The sequence below is a fragment of the Gobio gobio genome (assembly GCF_949357685.1).
Source record: "Gobio gobio genome assembly, chromosome: 12".
Taxonomy (NCBI): Eukaryota; Metazoa; Chordata; class Actinopteri; order Cypriniformes; family Gobionidae; genus Gobio; species Gobio gobio.
In genome coordinates, this window is record NC_137105.1 from 48,642,958 (window position 1) to 48,665,533 (window position 22,576).

General features: G+C 40.8%; 1 protein-coding gene across 1 annotated transcript in view; it reads left to right on the forward strand.

The window, feature by feature from the left end:
• syne1a (spectrin repeat containing, nuclear envelope 1a) overlaps nt 1-22,576 on the forward strand; it is a 248,224-nt gene that overhangs the window by 59,718 nt on the left and 165,930 nt on the right. Inside the window, exons 23-45 of the mRNA XM_079830658.1 lie at nt 763-927; nt 1,015-1,149; nt 1,232-1,390; nt 1,468-1,676; nt 3,678-3,750; nt 3,837-3,998; nt 4,966-5,088; nt 5,307-5,402; nt 7,043-7,183; nt 7,261-7,421; nt 7,575-7,725; nt 7,854-8,081; nt 8,165-8,263; nt 12,516-12,703; nt 12,812-12,935; nt 13,031-13,197; nt 13,569-13,722; nt 14,926-15,551; nt 17,715-17,894; nt 19,688-19,838; nt 19,930-20,094; nt 21,821-22,003; nt 22,102-22,203. Coding sequence (XP_079686784.1) covers nt 763-927; nt 1,015-1,149; nt 1,232-1,390; nt 1,468-1,676; nt 3,678-3,750; nt 3,837-3,998; nt 4,966-5,088; nt 5,307-5,402; nt 7,043-7,183; nt 7,261-7,421; nt 7,575-7,725; nt 7,854-8,081; nt 8,165-8,263; nt 12,516-12,703; nt 12,812-12,935; nt 13,031-13,197; nt 13,569-13,722; nt 14,926-15,551; nt 17,715-17,894; nt 19,688-19,838; nt 19,930-20,094; nt 21,821-22,003; nt 22,102-22,203 — 3,942 coding nt within the window. The remainder of the gene's footprint in view (nt 1-762; nt 928-1,014; nt 1,150-1,231; nt 1,391-1,467; nt 1,677-3,677; nt 3,751-3,836; nt 3,999-4,965; nt 5,089-5,306; nt 5,403-7,042; nt 7,184-7,260; nt 7,422-7,574; nt 7,726-7,853; nt 8,082-8,164; nt 8,264-12,515; nt 12,704-12,811; nt 12,936-13,030; nt 13,198-13,568; nt 13,723-14,925; nt 15,552-17,714; nt 17,895-19,687; nt 19,839-19,929; nt 20,095-21,820; nt 22,004-22,101; nt 22,204-22,576) is intronic.

The following is a 22,576-nucleotide window of genomic DNA, read 5'->3' on the forward strand; positions in this document are numbered from 1 at the left end:
GTTTTATTGTATTTTTGATTAAGTAAATGCCTAAGTGTGCCTAAGATATAAAAAACAATAAATAATCTTACAGACCCTTTTCAACAGACCCTTGGCTGGTAGTATTTAATGTAACTTTATTTTATTTTATTTATTTTTATTATTTTTTTATTTAATTTATTTAATTTATTTATTTATTTATTTATTATTTTTTATTTAATGTTTAAATTTTTTTTTGTTTAATTTTTTTTTTTTTTTTTTTTTTTTTTTTTTTTTAATCTAAATAATCAAAAAAATAATGCTGGCTTTGACGCCTGCAAATTGCACAGTTTACATTTTTGCAGGGTTTTTTTGTGTTTTTTTTATTTTATTTTATGCTCTTTTCATCAAGGTCATCAAGGAATAATTTATCCAAAAATTGAAAATTCATTATTAGTCAATATTCACAAACTTTTACACACACAAAAAATGTATTCTTTAAAGAACCATTCCATCGAACCCCCCCCCCTTACAACAAAAAAGTAGACACAGACTTTTACAAAATATAAGCATAATAAAAGTAGTCCATATGTCTCCTGTGCTATAATCCAAGTCTTCTGAAGATATACAAAATTCAAGTCAGTCTTGGTTAAAAATCTTCACCTCTTCTGCATCGCTAACTCTTGCTTTTGTTCCACAAAGGAAAAAACAACTCGGGAAAGAGCTATAGTTTGTATTTGTCCGTCAGTAACAAATACAGTACAGTATACAAATACAGTAACAAATGTGTTCTGCTGTGATCAGGCTTTGATGCAGGAGGCGTTGGAGTGGAGGCAGGTGGCAGAGACCAACGGCAACCTCATGCGGAGGTTTGAGGAGTCCCGTGCCGACCTGGAGAAGGCGCTGCGTGTGGGCCAGGCCTGTCTAAAGGAAAGAGGAGACCCAGATGAGCTGTTCCGCAAACATAATGTACGTCAATGATGCCTTAATCGGCCAACCCTTCAAACATACTTATCTTTCCTGTTGGTCTAATTAAGTGTGTCATTATTTGCTCAGGAGTTCTTTGGGCGACTAGACCAGCACATTTTAAGTGCTTATTTAAAGGCGTGTGATGACCTCACTGATATAATCTCAGAGGAAGATCAACAGAGTCTGCGAGAGACGGTCAGAAGACTGCACAAGCAGTGGAAGGTCAGCTGGAAGATCAAAAATGGTGAACATTTTGACAAGATACCCCTGAAGGATTCATCACGATGCATTTTCTTCCTCCCAGGACATTCAAGCCGAGGCTCCATCCCATCTGCTCAGACTCCGGGTGGAAACGCAGAGGCGTTTGGTGATGACCACGCTACAGGAGTGTAGGATAGAGCTGAAAAGGGAGGACAAAGCCTTGCTCACAGCCGGCAGTGAAAGAATGATCAAGGAACACAGGGTGAGATAGAGCAGATAAAGAAAGATCATGCAAGGGACATTTCATAACCTGAGAGTTACATTTATGCATCTTTACAGGCTTTTTTCAGACAGAAAAACCCACTTTCTGCATGTGAGAAGCGACTAAAGACGATGGAGCATCTCTGTCAGGATCTTCCAGAAAATGACCAAGGCTATCAAACACTGGAGGAAACCAGAGAGCATCTTTCAGAGGTCAGGGGTTTAATAGAGCGAACGCACTTGAGACTGCAGCAGCACCCGGATAAATGGAGAGAGTGGCATGCCAGGTGAGATATAACTGAGAGGCAATTCTGTGCATGCTGTGATTTTCAACAGATTTCTCCCTAAAATCAGCACAGAATGTGTGGGAACTCTGAATCTGGTGAGGCTTGTTGATCGGAAAGTCTTTCTGATGAGGCTAGTTGTATAAGAAAAGTTAGTTAAGCAAAGCTACCGGTAGTTAAGAAGTAGGGACCCAGCACATCAACATCCAAAACACACCCTGTGGAAAAGAAGTACACTTTAACAGCATTTTAAAAAGAGAACTTACTATGGAAATAATATATTTTAAAAGTATATACGTTAAAATTTAATTTTTGGGAAACTTTGAATGCATTTAAATGAAAATGTATTATAATTAGAATTCATATGAAATATGTTTGACCTTTTTTGACCTACTTAAGTAGGACTTAAGTTTTAATTTCATAATTACTTATACTGTCAAAATATTGTTCAAGTGTATATCCGAATGTACTGACAAGCATTAACTGTATTTTTTTTTTTAAATACTGTAATTTCTATTGAAAAAATATTTTTTGTAATTACACATTCGTAATGATGAAGTTGCAATTTAGTACATTTAAAATATATTAATTTTAGAAGTAAAACTGAATAAAATTATAGTAAAGTACGTTTTAGTAAGTGTACTTATTTAAAGCACGACAAAAGATTATTAAAACAATGATTTAAAATGTACTTTAAAGTAAAATGTTTAATTTGACATTAGTACGAAGTGTGTTAAGAAACTTAAGATTTCTGCACAAATTAAAGAAGCCGGATCATTTCCATAATGACCAACGCAATCTACCAAGAGGAGCGAAAATTTGCGTCTGGTTTAAGACATGAAGAAACATTCACTGATGCTCCAGAAGGAAACGCGACGCATTAAGAGCCTTTTAAAAAACTTTTTGTATTGGAAGATCAAGCTAAATTGGACCTATCTTCTGTTGCTCCTGAAGGGCAGCACTAAATGAAAAAAATTATATTTAAACAAAATAAGAAAAATGTGGACATCTTCATCCTGTTCACTCCGGCTCTTAATGCGTCGTGTTTCCTTCTGGCGCATCAGTGAATGTTTGAAGCTTTTTTAATAGTTGTGTTTGAGTCCCTCAATCGTCTTCAGATCTCAGAATCACACAGTCACTGCTGGAAAGGGTTCAAATATGCAGAAGATGCTGGAAACTGAAGAATTTGAGGATTTTTCTGAAGAACGTTGGTCAGTTTAACTGCTCAGGACAAACAAGAGACTCAAGAACAACCATCACAAAACACACACAGCCGTGGATCATCAGGGAACGACACACACACACACACACACCGCCGTAGATCATCAGGGAACGACACACACACACACACACACACACACGGCCGTGGATCATCAGGGAACGATACACACACACACACAGCGTGGATCATCAGGGAACACTCACACACACAGCGTGGATCATCAGGGAACGACACACACACACACACACACACACACACACACACACACACACACACACACACACACACACACACACACACACACACACACAGCCGTTGATCATCAGGGAACGACACACACATACACACACACACAGCTGTGGATCATCAGGGAACCACACACACACACACACACACACAGCCGTGGATCATCAGGGAACGACACACACATACACACACACACACACACACACACACACACACACAGCTGTGGATCATCAGGGAAAGACACACAGGATTAAGAATCAAGGGTTCATAAACTTTTGAACAGGTCATTTTTATAAATTCAGCTGTTGTTTTGTCTTGTGGACTGTATGTAAACATCTTTTATGTAAAATATCTTATTCAGGACAGCACTAAATAAAAATTAACATACATTTTGTATGATCTCTTATTTTGTTAAAATGATTCACAGATTCTGCAAGTGCTCGCATACTTTTTCTTGCAACTGTATGCTAGTGAGCGGGTTGTGTAAGAATGTATTTTTCTTCTGTTGATGAATTGTTTTTTGCGCTGTGCTCCAGGTTCAGTGAGCTGTCTGGATGGCTTCTCTCCCAGCAGACAATGCAAAGTGGTGCTGAAATCTCCTCTGTCCAGGTGAGCTCAGCCCCAAAGCTATGTGTGTGTGCAGACCACTGTCTGTAATGTGCTTTCGGCTGACCTCTCTCTCCTTCCCTCTGCAGATGCAGCGCCGGGCGGTGAAGGCTCAGGGCGAGACTCTGGATTGGCTCAAAGCTCGTCTCGCTGTGCTGGAGGAGATAAGTCCTGAGAGTGAGGCTCACACACAGAGAGCTGCTCTTGATAAACTCTCACAACAGTTTCCTGCACTGCTGTCCCTGTCCGAGGTGAAGAGTGCTCCTCACGTCCGCTAGTTTCAATGCAAGGCGCACTGTTGGCAAATGTCATCAAATTTTGATGAAAATGTTAAAGGGTTAGTTCACCCAAAAATGAAAATTCTGTCATTAATTACTTACCCTCATGTCGTTCGACACCCGTCAGACCTCCGTTCATCTTCAGAACACAAATGAAGATATTTTAGTGTAAATCTGATGGCTCTGAAAGGCCTCCATTGGCACAATGCACGGTTCACTCTCAAGACCCTTAAAAGGTACTAAAGACGTCGTTACAAAGTCCATCTCACTACAGTGGGTCTACAATAACTTTATAAAGCGGCGAGAATAGTTTTTGTGCGCAAAAAAACCCTAAATAACGACTTATATAGTGATGACGATTTCAAAACACGGCCTCATGAAGCTTCGAAGCGTTATGAATCAGTGAGTCGAATCAGCGGTTTGAATCGCCAAATTTCAGCAGTTTGGCGGTTTGACACGCGATCCGAATCATCATTCGACTCACTGATTCATAACGCTTCGAAGCTTCATGATGCCGTGTTTTGAAATCGTCATCACTATATAAGTCGTTATTTAGGGTTTTTTTGCGCACAAAAACTATTGTCGCCGATTCATAAAGTTATTTTAGAACCACTATAGTGAGATGGACTACGACGTCTTTAGTGTCTTTTAAGGGTCTTGAGAGTGAACCGTGCATTGTGCCAATGGAGGCCTTTCAGAGCCATCAGATTTACATTAAAATATCTTCATTTCTGTTCCGAAGATGAACGGAGGTCTGACGGGTGTCGAACGACATGAGGGTGAGTAATTAATGACAGAATTTTCATTTTTGGGTGAACTAACCCTTTAATATGTGGCACAAGAACATTGTATTGTACAGATATCTGTGGTGTTACTGTTTGACATTTTGCCTGATGATATTTTGCGTGGTTAAACGCTTTTACTGTTTTCTCAGGATTTTCCTGTTGCAGTGGCCAGTGAAGGAGAGGAGGTGAAGGAGGAGGTGTTTCAGACACAGGAGCACAGAAGGATACTGAATGCAGAGAATATTACCGAAGCCAAACAGCTGCTCCTCATTCACCAGGTCGGGACTGTGGAATTCATTTTGATGACACGTATAATGCAATAGACGTGATGAATCATATTGATTTTATTTGCTAATCTGATTGCTGTGAATAAGTGATTCTTTCTCGTGCGTAATATTCCAAGGGGTGAATCTCCGGATCATTTATTTCATTTTTCATTATTTCATTTACTTCCATTTACTCTCTTGTCTGTCACACTTTCATGGTGTGTACACAGCAAAATCTGAAGGCACAGGAAGCAAAAGAGACGGATCTGAGATCTCAAGGTAATTTCTGTAAAGAAGACTGGGCAGCTCAGGAGAAACACCTGCAGGTAACACTTTCAGTCCAAATATATATACACATATGCCATATTATAATTCAGTTTATTCCCCTTAAAGTGTCTGATAAAACTGTTCAGAAAGAACATATGTTAGATCATAGCATGTTAGCTACATAGGGAGGATCCTAACAGTTATTAAACCTCATAAATGACTGATTGCAACAAATAGCACTCCTCATTTTCAGACTCGACCCAATCAATTTTCAGTTTGACGTATATTGCTATGCTAACTCCATGCTAATAGTTGGTATAAAAACACATGTTCTATTTAGATTGATATTTTTGGATACTTTTTATGGATTGTATGAAATATAAGTACAATATATTTCAATTTAAGTCATCCTCAAGATGACTTAAATTGATTTAAAGGCACAATATGTAATATTTTTCGATTAAAATACCCAAAAACCACTTGAACAGTGGTATATATTGTGTTGAGCTGTGTACTTACATTGTCCGAAATGTTTCCAACAATGTTTAAATCTGGAGAAATCCTCTATTTTACCCAGTGTTACGGACAGTGACCGTGCGTCACCTTTCAATGACATCATATCCGCGTTACCCTTGATTTCTGTAGAAACCATGAAAACACCAAAGACGCTTTTAATATAGTGTGTTTCATTAGACAGACGAGCAACTGTTTGGATCATTTATCAACAGAAAACTGATCATTGTTCTCCAGCTCAACACGGTTAGTCTTATTGTTTGAATCGATTCACTGCGAGTGACGTTTTTACCTCAGAGACACTATTTTAATAACAGCATAATCAGAGAGAGCTTTCTCCATCATACAATATATGTTCAAATTAACTGCATGTCATTGAGCAACAGTCATTTAGTCATCCTGTGTTTATTAATATGATATTCTAATATTGATCTAGATACTGCAGTGTGAACAAGTGTCTCATAGCAGCTGCCGAGTGAACGCACAGAGTAACGTTATAACATAACTCTCACACACTCAGATGTGTTAAGTGTGATTGTTTTAAGCGTGTAAAACAGCACTGCGTTCCCCCACACACACAACGAAAAGAGCGGAAGCGGCGACTGCAGCATAAGCAGAATAAAAGCTCAGAGACGGTGTTTGGCGCAGGTCTCTCTCATTAGCATTAGCACGTCCTGCTTCATACCAGCGTAACGCTAATAAAACTTCAATACATTCACTCATTCATGAACATGATTTCTGCCCGAGTCCGTCGGATTCATTTCCATCGGCTGTGGAGGTGAAGAGTCAAGACTACAACTCCCATGATTCCACATTCACTCACGCCGTCATCAAGCCACGCCTTTGTTTTGAATAAGCGACCTCTAGTGGCCAAACTTACATACTGTGCCTTTAAATTATTCAAATCTAATTCTAGCTCTCAAGTGTCAAGTTCTAAAGTCTCTTTATTGAGTAGCAATGGTCAAAATTGTCAAAATCCTTATTCAGAAAATCACAAAATAATCGAAAAGTCATGCACTTTGAATATTGTTGTGGACAGAGGACCTCCAAACTTCAGTCAATCACTGTGCACACTTACATTTTGTGCATAAAGTGTAACTCTGACATGCAACATGAATAATTGGAAAGAAATGCAATCATTCAAATGACTTGTATTTGATAATGTGCCATTCTCATTGCTCTTCAGGTCACTGTGAATGCATGGCAGGAGTTTGATTTGGAGAGAGAGGCCATCTGGCAGTTTGTGTGTCTTGTCAGTCCAGTCCTGCAGAGGGAGCTCATCTTCAGCCACCTGGACAACCTCAAGACTGAAATGAAAAATGTTAAAGTGAGAGGACAGACAAAAAAAATAGCAGGTGCCTGTTGGACTGAGAATAATGCTCATGTCTGTGTGTGTTTGTTTAGGAGCTTCATGAGCAGGGTAACACATTTACTGTACGAGCCGAGTCCCTGGTGAAGAAGGCAGCGGATATCAAACTTGGTCCTCACAATCAGTCTTTACTACTGGATCAGGCCCAGTCCACAAAAGAGAGACTGCAGGAGATGCAGGCCAGCCTCAGGAAAATGTAAGACCGCTTTAAGTCAATATTCCTGTATCACATTACGCACCTTATTTCTTGTAGCAACCTTTTCTTGTTTAAGTACAGTATTTCCATAATGAGCACTAAAGTACTAGGGGTAAAGGGGTGTTTGTTTCCTGTTTGTCTCTTTTCCAATAGTGTGTCAGATCTGGAGATGATGCACAGATGGTGGCAACGGTTCAGTTGTGAGTCTGAGGCTTTCTTCTCCTGGGTCTGTGATAGTAAGAGTGAGCTTGAAGCTTTCAGCAGATCCTCTGCCAACCTGGAGGAGCAGATTCACACGGTGGAGGTAAACAGAGATAATGACCTGGATCAGAAGACTGTAACTCAATAAACAAAACCAGATTAACCAGACAACATGATAGGTTTCATTTAGCGCTCAGTGAATGATGTCTCCTCATTGTATTCCCTGCTTAGATGTTGAAGGAGGGCTTGGAGGAGAAGACGGACGTCTTTAGCCGATTGGAGACAGAGTTTCAATCTTTAATTCATTTCGTTGCACCGAATGAGGCAGGGCGAATTAAAGCACGTCTGATGCAGATCGAAAGATACCGGGAGGAGTTTAAGAACAGCGTGGAACAACGAGAGGCAGAGCTTCACTCTAGCTTGAGAAATACAAAACAATTTACTCAAGATCTCGATGAGGTAACGCTAGATCCATGGCTCTCTGTGCTACTCTGGTCTGATATATTATTATGTGTGCTATTCAATGTTTTCATGCATCTCAGGTGGAAGGTTTGCTGAATGGACTACAGGAAAAACTGAACATACCGGTTACTTCCTGTACATCAGCATCAAGAACATATAAAACTCTTCATGAACATATGGTTAGTATTGCATGTGTTTGGAACAGACAATTTAAAGAAGATTAATGTTTCAGTAAATACCAGTATACACTGATCAGGCAAAACATTATGACAGGTGAGGTGAATAACACTGATTATCTCTTCATCACCTGTTAGTGGGTGGGATATATTAGGCAGCAAGTGAACATTTTGTCCTCAAAGTTGATTTGTTAGAAGCAGGAAAAATGGGCAAGCGTAAGGATTTGAGCGAGTTTGACAAGGGCCAGATTGTGACGGCTAGACGACTGGGTCAGAGCATCTCCAAAACTGCAGCTCTTGTGGGCTGTTCCCGGTCTGCAGTGGTCAGTCTCTATCAAAAGTGCTCCAAGGAAGGACCAGTGGAGAACCGGCGACAGGGTCAAGGGCGGCCGAGGCTCTTGTTGATAGAGCAGCTGTTTTACAAAAAATGATTGTTTTGCTAGATAAGACCCTTAAACCCCGGCTGGGATTGTGTAGAGCTCTTTGAAGCTGCATTGAAACTGCAATTTGGACCTTCAACCCGTTGGTTCCCGTTGAAGTCCACTATATGGAGAAAAATCCTAGAATGTTATGTTTTCCTCAAAAACCTTAATTTATTTTCGACTGAAGAAAGAAAGACATAAACATCTTGGATGACATGGGGGTGAGTAAGTTATACAGAAATTTTAATTATGAAGTGAACTAATCCTTAGGGTATTGCATTAGACTGATTGTTGTCGTCTCCTAGGATACAGCTTCAGTTTTGTTTTTGTGTTTTAGTGCTATTTTAATAAGCCATGTGAAAAAATATGCTGTTTAATAATCCTTAAGAGAACTGTGGGGTAACGAAGACCAAGCCAAAATGCAGAAAGTTAAAATCAATTTGCCGACCGGATTAAAGGATAAGCTATTTACACTTGAAGGGCTGCATGGAATAATCCACACATTCAGCCAGAGGTCCATTAGTACAAGACGCCCTATAGGCTTTATGCCGAACATCACATGAACAAACAGGAAAACAGGTCTCATTGCATCTGCTTGTTGGGGAAAGTGTTATATCTGTGGACTTTTAAGCTAATCTGCTAACCTAGCTAGTTCTTTTTATTGTTGGCATTTTATGCGATTTAAATATCTAAATGTTAGTGAGATGAAGAAAAATAAAAAACATTTAGATAGCAATTTGCAAATGCGATGGACATCGGTTATGCTCATCTTTGCTCATGTAACTGTCGAAGGCCGTTAGCTGTGTGTGTAGACCTCACTCCCCTGATCTCAAGAGGCGCTCTAGCGACTGACTGCGGCCTTTGGCCCCCTTGTTAGAGTGCCCGTCTCCCAGGCTGGAGACCACGGTTCAAGTGAGGTTTAGGGGATGGGAGTGAGGTTTAGGGGGGTGAGTGTAACTGTCGTAGGCCAGTAAGAGTTGTGCGTGTAAACCTTACTCCCCTAATCTCAAGAGGCGGGCTAGAGACTGACACTAGGGGCTGTGGTCTTTAGCCACCTTGTTAGAGCGCCCGAATTCCCACGCTGGAGACCACGGTTCAAATCCCGCTTGAAGCGGAGCGAGCAGGACCTGGTATATATTTGGTGCCGTGACCCGAATGGGAGTGAGGTTTAGGGGGTGAGTGTAACTGTCATAGGCCAGTAAGAGTTGTGTGTGTAAACCTCACTCCCCTGATCTCAAGAGGCGGGCTAGAGACTGACTGCGCCCTTTAGCCCCCTTGTTAGAGCATCTGTCTCCCATGCCGGAGACCACGGTTTGAATCCCGCTCAGAGCGGGTTGAGTAGGACCGGTTACATTTGGTGCTGTGACCCGGATTGGAGTGAGTTTTAGGGGGGTGAGTGTAACTGCCATAGGCCAGTAATACCCCTTTTCCACCAAGGCAGTGCTAGAGCTAATTCAGAGCCAGAGCTAGTCCCAGTTCATAGTTGGTTCGACTGAGGAGCCTTCTAAGAACCGTTTGCTTTTCCAAATGCTGAGAGCCACAACAGAGCCAGGTCTTACTTCACTGTATACGTCTCATCTTTCTCAGCAACGCTAGCGAGGCAGCGGCAATGTTGCCAAGTCTGTGGTTTTGCCGCGGGCTGTTTTTTCATGTCCGCGGGATGAAGCGACCCCAATTATGTGATATTAAGCCCCGGGAATGCGAATTTTAGTAGGCAAACATGCCAAAAAACACATATTTTACCCCCAAATGTGATTTTTACTGCGGAATCCCCCCTGAAACGCGATTGGGCTTGTTTTGAGTAGCAATTGGGCGGGTTTTGTTGTGAAAACCTGGCAACCCTGGGCAGCGGGAAACAAACACACACCAGGCTTGTTCGAGATGCATCGGCACTGCGCAGACTGATCCACGTATGATATAAAAAAAAAAACGCATGAGTGAATCAAAAGCATAAGGAGTCGTGTGCTCTCGGTGGAATCGTTATCATACGGCGATCGGTCTCTGCACAGCGCCGCTGCGAACAAGCCTTCCATCAACAAAGCAAACATTGCGTTACTATTGATTCACATGGCTTTAGGATCCTACACCGGCATCAAAACACAACGAAAACACAGCAAATCCAACGCATTAATGCAGTTCGCCGTGATTTGTATAGAAGGAGATTACAAACGAGCAGCAGCTGTTAGCTCCATTAGCTGCTATTTCAACAATGGCGGATCTCAAGTTTGTGTTCGTCTTGTTTACCCCGCCCCCAGCGCCTGACGTAATCGGTTCTTACTTCTAGCCCTGTTCTAGCCCAGCAATGTTTTGGTGCTACTTAAGAACCACTTTTCCTGGCTCGGAGCTGGGGCTTTGGGTGTGGAAACACAAAGAACCGATTTGAAACTAGGCTCTGGCTCCGATCTAGCTCTAGCTCTGCCTTGGTGGAAAAGGGGTATAAGAGTTGTGTGTGTAAACCTCACTCCCCTGATCTCAAGAGGCGCTCTAGCGACTGACACTAGAGGCTGTGGTCTTTAGCCTCCTTGTTAGAGTGCCCGAATTCCCACGCTGGAGACCATGGTTCAAATCCCACTTGTAGCGGGGCGAGCAGGACCGGTTACATTTGGTGCCGTGACCCGGATGGGAGTGAGGTTTAGGGGGGTGAGTGTAACTGTTGTAAGCCAGTAAGAGTTGTGTGTGTAAACCTCACTCCCCTGATCTCAAGAGACGAGCTAGAGACTGCTGTCTTTTGCCTCTTTGTTAGAGCATCTATCTCCCATGCCGGAGACCACAGTTCGAATCCCACTCAGAGCGGGTTGAGTAAGACCGGTTACATTTGGTGCTGTGACCTGGATGGGAGTGAAATTTAGGGGGGTGAGTGTAACTGTTTTTAGGCTGGTAAGAGTTGTGTGTGTACAACCCCCTGATCTCAAGAGCCACTGACACTAGAGACTGTGGTCTTTAGCCTCTTTGTTAGAGCCCCCGACTCCCACGCCGAAGACCACGGTTTGAATCCCACTCCAAATGGGTTGAATAGGACTAGTTACACTCTTCTTTTCTTGAAGGTCTATTGAATAAAACGGCTCTACATTTAACCAAGCATATACAAAAGACCTGAACCAGAAGCAATGCAACCTGTTTTACAGAACATGGACATTTGTTGGTCATAATCGCCATTAAAGACCATATACTAAAAGTTTCACTTAACTGTTGCCTTTAAAGGTCCTGTTCTTCGTGATCTCATTTTTCAAACTTTAGTTAGTGTGTAATGTTGCTGTTAGAGCATATATAATACCTGTAAAATTATAAAGCTCAAAGTTCAATGCCAAGCGAGATATTTTATTTAACAGAAGTTCCCTTTCAAAGCCTACAGCGAACGGCCGGTTTGGACGACATCCCTGTACCTCCTGCTTTAATGACGTCAGTAGAACAGTTTGTTGACTAACCTCCGCCCACAAGAATACGCGAAAAAGGGGGCGTGGTCTTGTTGCTCCCTCGTGGAGAAGAGGAAGTGTTGCGTTCGGTTGCGTTTGTCGCCATGTCGTTCAGACGCTGTTATTTTCATCCCGGAGTCAAATCACCTTTGTTTGGCCTTCAGGGGCTGTAGTTTCAGCGCGTTCATCTCCCCATATATTCAAGCCGTTTTGAGGACAGTGAAAACAGCGGTTTACAGATAAGTAAATTGTGTGAAAAATACTGTTTTTTTACACGTGAAACATGAACACATGTTATATTGCACACTGTAAACACAATCAAAGCTTCAAAAAAACAGGAAAAACGGGACCTTTAAAAAATATGATTATATAGAAGTCATTTGAGGCTGCTAGAGTAACATTTATTTCCTTCATTCTCAGGATGTAGTGCAGTGTCTACAGCAGCTGGGGCCCAGGCTGATGTCTCTGAGTCTGGGCTGGAGGAGGCTGTCTGACGGGGGACGGATGGAGAAAGCGGTGGCTGACCTTCAGCAAGCTCACCAATTATATACCCAGCAATCCACTGAAAAACAATCAAAACTGGAGAACCTGCTGACCTGTTGGCAAAGGCATGTGTTTGCATACTTATTTGTTACATAATAATGCGTGTTGACTGCAATAAAAGTATTTTTTGTTACTTAAATAAAAGATTGCAATGTTTTGCCTGTGCTTTTTAGATGTGAGAGAGATCTCTCACTTCTGCAGTCCTGGCTGAACAGGTGTGAAACTCTATGCAGTTCAGATTCTCCTTACCTGACCACAGACAGCGTGAAGCTACAGAGCCAGCTTCAGATGCTGCAGGTGAGTGCCAAGTTTGCTTATTGTTTGAATTACCATCACTCATTTAAAAATCTAAACACTAGGAACCAATGACATATTTTTTTATGATGTGCCAGGACATGCAGTCAGAAGTTCCCTCTCAGGAGTCTTTGTTGGAGAGTTTGGAGACCCGAGCAGAGTCTCTGTACTCCTCAGCCTCAGAGGAAAGGATGGCAGAGATGAGAGATGTTCACTGTAGCCTGGAAGAGAGGTGGTGTTCTCTCAGCACTACTATACCACTCAGGTAATTATTTAAATTGTTTGCGGATGTGCTCCTGAAATATACAGTGTGTGCATAATTATTATGCAAGTTGATATTCTGATCATATATTTTTTCCAAGCACATTTTACCAAACCACATTAATCCTAATAACTACTATTAATTTAGTATTTAATCATTTATAAGTGATACATAATTGTTAAGGAAGGCTGGAAGTGAAAAACGCTTTATATTCACTAGAAGGATGCAATACTAGAAATTGATAAATTAAGGCATGACAATGGACAGTAAAACGCTGAAGATAGATTCATGATGTACTCGCTCATTATATGAATTCTGTACGTTTTGAACAAAACTTGATGGGAAGGTGTTGACTGTTCATTTTGTATTTTCAGGATTCAGGAACTTCAGTCCCATCTTGCTCAGTTGGAGCAGTTCAGTCAGGTTTCGCTTGATCTAACTCAGTGGACTGAGAACTTCCTCAGGCACATTCAGAGCACCTGCAAAGTCAGCATCAATGATCTCCAGACGGCTGAATCCAAAACCAAGGTACATTATGTCATCCAGTCATCATTCTTTTATTAAAGTGCCCCTATTATGCTATTTTAAAGGCTCCTGATTTTGTTTTGGAGTCTCCTACAACAGGTTTACATGCATCAAAGGTCAAAAAACACTTTAATTTTCTCATAATAGTCATCGCACATCACCACATTGTTCAATGATTCTCAAACGACTCGACGGATGAATCAGTCTCTCTAAATCTCTCCTTTTTGTGAGCTACTCTGCTCTGATTGGCCAGACGGCCCAGTTAATCTGTTGTGATTGGTCTACCGTGTACAGCGAGTGTTTCAGAAGCTAAACGCCATCACCATAACTGAACTTCAGCTCCAGAGGCTTCCTAAAGCTCAGTGATTGTTCACACTGTAAAGACAGTAACGGTGGCGTCAATTTTACCGCATCAATCCGAGCGCGAGTCCGATGATGAAACATTGAAGAACTAGTTATTCAACCCGAACCTCCATCACAAGACGACTTGAGCAGGAGTTTCTCAGTGATACGCTACTCGGTTTGAGGTTCATTATGGGATGTTGCAGCTGTAATTCCTCAACATCAGCATTAACAAGTGTGTGTCCATCAACAAACCCATGTGTGTGTTTCTCATTTATTGGTGCACATGCGGGAACTGTATCAATAACAGCGCATACGTGAGCCCAGCACTGACGTCAATGACTGATGGAAAACAAATCTCACTCCATCCTTTCTCTTTACTCACAGTAGTAAGAACGACAGACGATCTGCATTAACACACACAGTTTGAAGTAATAGTGGCCCACAGCTGATGAGCAGAAGTATTTCAGTAAGACAGTAATAACGCGAGTTAGCCGGAAACTTACACAATATAAAACACAAAACGACATATTTTGAACACCCGGTAGAAAATATATACTGTACATCAAGGGTCAAGTTGTTTGCGGACGGACAACATACAACATTGGCGGGCATTACGGGCAACGATTGACCGTCATGCATAGGGATTCGAAATACAGGCGGCTCAGAGTCGATTCTTTCTTTTGGGAGACCATAACTTTATTTATTGTGCACTTTCGACTTCTCAACTTTGCAGAACGTTTATATTCACAAACAGTGATATTACACTGCATAAAGGGGAATATTCAGAAAACCATAAGAGGGGCACTTTTATGTCTTAATTGAAAATAAATACAATTATCTGGTTTCTCCAATGGTCTAAAGGAGGACAGGACATCCCTTCAGACACAAGGAAAGTTATTGGAGTCCTTACAGCCTCATCTAGATGCCCTCAGCCCATCTATATCCCCAAAAGACCTGCAGCACCTCCAGACCAGGAAAGAGGACTGCCTTCAACACTTTAGTGAAGCACAGAGTTTAATAGAGCATCGAGACGAAGCACTACTCAAATTAAAAGACTTCTATAAGACTTATAATAAAGCCAGAACCTCTCTACAGACATTCCAGGAAGAGGTTGAAGGAAGAGAGAGCTGGGATGACTCCAAAGTCAGAGACATAAATCAGGAACTGGGGGACCTTGCCAAGGAGTTAGCATCTCTGGAGGTGCATGCCATTAGCCTGGATATCATCCTAAACAAGGCACACTTTCATTTACAAGGGGCAGAGGAGGAAAGAACATCCTGCAGAGGGCTGGTGGATGATGTTGCGTTGAGCGTGCAGGTGCTTCAGAGGAGCATCGGGACAAAGCAGAGTGAGGCAGAGGCACTGGCGACCATGTGGAGTTCCTTTAGGGGACGGAAGGAGCTGCTACTCGGGAGTCTGGCAAAGCTGGAGGACAGAGCCAATATACCCTGGCCTACAGAGGCCAGCACACAGGCCTTTCAGCAGAGGTACAGGCACTTGAGTTTTCTTTACCATTACTGTCTTTAGGCCTGTCTGATGAGACGTATTATAAATGTAAACACTGTGCTGTGAATGTTAGGGGCCAAGCACCTATTGTATTCTTTGGCGTTCTTCTTCTTCCGTTCTGGAAGTCTATGGCATCCCATAGAACCGCTTGCGAGAAAGTTATGAAATTTGGCAAACAGAGAGAAGACAGTCTGAACTGTCACCATAGCAAATTTGGAGTCTCTAACTCAATTCCTGTAGCGCCACCAACAGTCCAAAATTGCACTCACGTTTATGCTAATAACTTTTGAATCATAAGGGCTAGAAACAGAGTTTTCCTCTGATTCCTTGGCTCAAGCCGATTCGATTGCACCCTGAGACACCATTGGCTTACTCTCCCCACATCATTAAATTACTTTTTTTTTTTTTTTTTCTCAATGTCAAAGACCTGACACGCCTTACATTCATTTTGGCGGGAACGTTTCGCCAATCAACTTGAATTCCATAACTTTTTGTCAGCATTGATTGTCTGGTTAAATTTTTGTGAAATTAAAGTAGGTTCATGACAGAACCTGTCATGTAAAAAGATGCCAGAGGGAGCTGAAAAAGCCAAGTTAAAAAAAAAGAAAGGCATTGGAGGATGACGCAGCCAAATGTGCCAAACTTACAGATGTTTTTTCAAGACAAATGAGCACACAGGAACTGGCAACTCATATATAGTCAAAATACTATATAGAAAGACGGTCGGGTGCGGTTACTTATGAATGGGAGAAACTGCAACTGCAATTTTAGTTTATCATAGTTGATCATGACGGTTATCACAGAATCCTGTTAAAAAGTCCCAATGCTACACAATGAAATCAATTCACCAAGTTTTATGTAGAAAACCAGCAAATAACAAATAAAAAGGTTTTATAAAAAAGATATAACTCACATATTTCAGCCTCTAAATCATTTTTAGTCAAAAAAGATAAATTACTGACATTTACAATGCACATTATCCTTTATTATTAATAGTATGCGGTCCGATTGTAACCATGCAGCTTTACAGGGGGAGCTTTACAGGGGGTGTGGCTTATCTAAATGAGATGTAAATGAGCCCTATTGTCACTCCCAGCAGGTGAGAACAAAATCTTTAGAGGCAAATTTCTCCCTGTTAAGCTTTTTGGAGTGTCTACTTTCAAATGGCCACAACTTCTCCAAATATTATCAGATTTCCATGTGTTACACATCACTGGAAAGCTTGGAGACTACACTTTTAGAATCTGTAAATAACTCAAAATGCTCCAGAACCGACTTGTGTCCCTACCTTCCGTGGCTGGTCACATATTTCTGACCAAACTTGGTGTGTTATAATGACAACCATGACCTGAGGCGACCTGCACAGTTTCGCCGCAGTGCCACCTAGTGGTCAGGATATGAAAAATTGCTATTTTTGCGTGTAACTTCTGAACAGTTTGGCCAAAAATCACAAATCACTGGTCTCTTTAGATTCAGCCCAGCATGCCGAGTTGAACGATACCAGATTTTCCCATATCAGCCTTTTTGAATTTTGTCGTAAAATGCTATATTGTACGTCTTCGACACCATGCCCTGAAAGTACTCAAAAAGTACTTCATCAAAAGTTATAATGGAATTTCCAAAAATGCTAATAACTTTTGAATAAATTAGCTCATTGTAATTAAACTTAATAGATTCTTTGGGTCATGCCGAGTACAGAGATTTTGATTTTCTTTAAGTTCGATTTTGATTTACTTTTTCAAACTTCTTTTATAACGTTTGTCCGATTTTCACCAATCGTATTGTCTTCAGACAAAAAGTTATGTATTTCGTGTTGATAGACGAAACCATTCTCGTATAGCGGCACAACAAATCTGAGGCATGCCGCCAAAATGAGGCTGTATCTCTGCAATGCTTTAGCATATTGACACCAAACTTCACATGTGTCATTGTCACCTCACCCTAAATCACATTACATTAATTGCTCATTGTTGCAGTTGGTCTGATGCTCCCAGCCATGCTGGCATTACTTATCGTGTTCTTTGCGCTTGGCCCTGATCATTTTGATTTGATATTGAGGTGTTTAGTTGTTTACTTTGGGCAAATGTGTGAGTTTTATCATTTGACTGTAATGATGGAAAAGCTATATTTTGTGCTATTGTCAGGTTGTGGTTGCTGAAGCAGTTGGAGGAAGAGCTACAGGCCCTACAGCACAGTCAGCTGTGGTTGGGAGAAAAAGGAGAACAACTGGCCCACAGAGACTCTGAGCTGGCAGGGGAAGCCCAACGGGACGTAGCCATGGTCCAGTCCACCTGGGAGAGGATTAGGGGGATTATTGTGGAGGAGTGAGTATATTACTACAGTTTCCAAGTCTTGGTGTGTATGGATAGATGAATGGTTTGTCAAATTGATTTTGATAAGGATGACTTATGGGAGGGAGAGGCTGGACTGGGCCAGTGGGTTGATGGATGGATGTTTTGACAGGTTGCGACTGTTGCCATGTTTAAATGCAATTTAAATGTGGTTTATTGTGTGTGTGCTGTTTGATGGATATGTGGGTAAATCTCTAAATAGATTACGCTTTGGATTAAAGAAAATGAAGAAAGGGGAGAGTGTTTTAAAATCCCCCCAGTAATAATTTTATCCCATGAAACTAATCTTTGATCACCAAAATTACATATTTAAACCTTTTTTCCTGTGGAAAAAAAGTCTTCATGTCTTAAAGGTGAACTATGTAGGATTTTTGCAGTAAAACATCCAGAAATCACTAGGCCAGTGTTATATATTTTTTTCAGTTGAGTACTTAGAATATCCCAAATGTTTTCAACTATTTGTAAATCGTGAGAAAATTGCTATTTTAACCAAGGAGCCGGGACGTGTGAGCTATGCGTGTGAGGGAGTCGCCTGTCGATTGCGTCATATCTGCGTCACCCTCGGTCTCCGGTTTTATTCAGTGAAACACTTTACTCTCACTGCAGTGTGAATAAGTGTCATAGCAGCCACCGAGCGAACGTCATAACTTCCTTTTCAACACACTCAGATATATCTAATACGATAAACAGAGTTGCGTTACCTCACACTCAGCACTGGAGAAGAGGAAGTGCCGCCGGCAACCGTGTCATAATAAAAGTCCCGCCGGCGACTATGCCATAATAACAGTCCCGCTCTTCAATCGCTCCTGCGGCCTTGCTCAGCTCCACAACACTCGGTCCTGCTCTGCTTCACTACAGTAATGTTAATAATCGCATCCATGAACATGATTTCTGCCCGAGTCCTATCCTGACTGTTTCCCACCGGCTGTGAGCTGAAGACCACATGTCCCGAGATTCTGCGCTCAAACGTGGCGTCATCAAACTACGCCTTTGTTTTGAACAGGCGACCTCTAGTGGACGGAAAAGTTACATAGTGTAGCTTTAAAAGAGCTTGAATAAAACTCTACACCGTTGCTTAATTTAGTATACGTGGATTCATGAATATGCAAATGAGCCCCGCCTCCACTCACTCACACCAGCTCAGAGACCCACTTGCTCAACTTTTACTCAAGTTACTGTAGTAAACGCTGCACAAAGATATTGCTCTTTACAACGTCAGACACATAACGGTAATTAATATGATTAGCCTTTAGCTTGACTACATTATCAAATGTTAAAAACCATGTTCCCGTTCACCATCTCAGTCTCAGCATCCTTTGAAACGCTTTGAACATCACAGTGTTAGTGGAGAAAGGCATATAGTTCATCATAACATCATAATATACAGCATATACATAATTCACCTGTTATATAGCCCTGCTTTAGAGCGGTTATAGTTAATGATATGCTAAACCCCACCCACACGTTGACGTGATTGGTTACAAGGTAGTTTGTGTCATCAGAAACACCACCAATGTTTTTGAGACTGTCTTTGGTTCACTGCAGTTTTAAGGAGAAAATACTCAGCAATGGTGTTGACTTATGAATTTGCACATGGTTTGTCTGAAAGCATATTAAAAACACCACATAAACACACAAACAACATTAAAAACTTGATTTTCACCACAGGGGGCATGACTGCAGGGTGTGTTCGCATATTTCTATTGATGTCACTCACTTTATGCCTAAAATCTGAAACTTGGCTGCTCGTGTTTGTCCCCATACAGCCATGACCTGTGTGCAAACCTGCTGGAGCTCTGTCGGGAATACCAGACTCTGAGAACCAGGATCAGCTCGGTCGTAGAGAGAGCTCATGCCATCACTGTGGCCCAATCGGACCCACACAACCCCGAGGACATCCGTAGAGCTCTGTCACGGGTTAGTGCCTCACCGCGTGCCACCTTTTCAACATCACATTACAATTGTGATAACAAGCACACGGGTAATTTGGTTATCTCTGTTTGCGCAGCTGGAAGCGGTGCGGCCGGAGCTGGCGACCACTAAAGAGGACCTGAATAAGCTCATTGGTTCAGGTAAACGCCTCACCGGTGTGTTAAAGAAGCTTCCAGATGAAAGCATTCAGAGTGAAAATGTCACAACGGAGATGGATGCCATTGTTGATCAGTGGCTGGATGTGAGTGCATTTAATGCTTTTCATTAGATGTCTTAGATGTTCGGTTTAGTCCCTGACACTTTATGAAATAACTTGAGCAGGGATTTATCTATCTAGAGGAAGATTTTTCTTATTGTCAAGCTCATTTGTGTTCTTGAATTAGTCATTAAGAATGATTACTCCTACAAATGACTATGTAACAAGTTAATGAGAACTGGTTTTATGTCAGAATATAATGGATAAAATGGAAATGAGTTAAAATATTTATTTTGCTATTTGTATTTTCCTTTTATTTTTAACAAATATAGATTCATAATATCAACCATATATTGGTTATCATATAATAATTGTATTTTTGGTGTTTTGTATGATTTATTGATATTTGTTATGACACATTCAGGGTTGGAAAAGAAATAGACAATTCAAATAAATGGGAGGTATTGATAAAAAAAAAAAAAAACACAAATAAATAAAGCACTGAAATGTACAAACATAAAAAAGTAGTATGTAAACTAAGTACAAATAAAATTCTGTACATATACACTTTTGTAACAGATTCTACTGACGAAGCAAGTTGTTGGACCCAAGTGCAGTTTAATCAAAAACATCAAAACATAAAACAAAACCTTGGCAATACTCAAAACAAAGACTTGACATGGCAAACATAAACCTCACCTATACAGCAGGTAACAACATCAATAACAGACGAAGACACATGGCAAACATGAGGGCTAAATACACACCGACTAATGACAAGACAAGTGACACCTGTGAACCGTGATTAAACAATGAACCAATGACAGGACAAGACACAAGATCACATGAGGGCATGGGAATCACATGACAATGCAACATGACAAAACCAGGAAGTGAAAGAACAAGACAAACTTAGAAACATAACTTGAACATAATCAACTAAAACATGAACAAGGAACAATGAACACGAACCAACACCAAAACACCCTGTGACAACTGTAAACCCAAATAAGTTGGCAGAACTCAAATATTTTAGGTAATAAGTTACATCAAAAATTTTAAGTTAAAGTTTATTCAAAGTTTTATTAAGCAGAACTGGCAGATATATATTTTGTACTCATTCATTCTTAACTTGAAATAATTGAGTAAGCTAATTCATATATTTAACTTAAAATGATCATGTAATCCCAATTTATATATTTTAGCAGTGGAAACTTGCCTAACTTTAACTACCTAATTCATTAAATGTTAACTTGCTTATTGGTAACACAATGCTTTTATAGCATTAGCGTAGCATAGCATGAATGAGTACGACAGCCACATAACAGAAACTCTTCTAAAGAGCATAGCAAAACATTAAACACACTACTAAATATCCCATTTAACATTTATCTTGGACAAAAAAAGCATTATACGTTTAGCATTTAGTCTCCCTTTCGAGTGTCGTAGCAAAGCATGCTGGGGAATAGAAATCCCAGCCCAGTTTCAGTTCAATTTAAGTTTATCTATATCAAAAGAATCAAGTTCATAAAACTCAAAACAATGAAACAATTCAGATGACTTAAAATGTGTCAGTTTTGTGAACTCAAAAGGAAAAGAAAGTTCTAAATACTCATAAAAGTTCATTTGAATGAAAATTTAAGTTGGCTCTACTCAAACCAATGAATTATTTTGAGCATTTAGGTGTATCGTGAGGGATGCGTCTGCTCTGCGGGCGTCTTATTATTTACACCACATGATGCACTCATGGCCAGTGTTCACTATTGTGCAGATCTCTGAGAGGATGGATGCACACATCAGTCTGCACACTCGCTCTCTTGAGCTGTGGAATGACATTAACAAAACGGCCAATGACATCGAGTGTTGGAGTGCCATCTCTGTCTGTGAGCTCAGTGAGGGAGCTGCCAGTCTCCTCTCCACTCATGACATGGAGGAGCGTCTGACTGAGTTCAAGGTGAGATCCGTTTAGCCAAGCCACATCTAACCCTGTAAAGGAAACATGACATGATAAAATACCACAATATGCAATTCCCTTCATTTCTGTTTGTACAGCTGGAGTTGGACAATAAGGAGGACGAACTGAAGACCTTGCAAGAGAAGATGACGGAGCTACAGGAACTGATGAAAACCCAGCACACACACACTGAACTGCAGGTAAGCAGTGTTGGGGAAAGTTACTTTGAAAAGTAATGCATTTCATTATCGTCTCCCTTAAAAAGTAACGGTAACACTTTATTTTACAAAGTCCTTGTTGCATGTTACATGTACTTACTATAGTAAAAACAGTAAATGATGCATAATTACATGCAACTAACCCTCAACCAAACCCTAATCCTACCCTAACCCTATAGTAAGGACATGTAGTTAAATAATATTACTCAGTACTTAAATATATAATTATACTGTAACAATGACACTTTAAAATAAAGTGTAACCAAAGTAACTAATTGTGTTACTTAGTTACTTAAAAAAAAAAGTACTTTTTTCACCTGGGCTGGACTTGTTTGTTTGTTTTTTTATAGCCAAC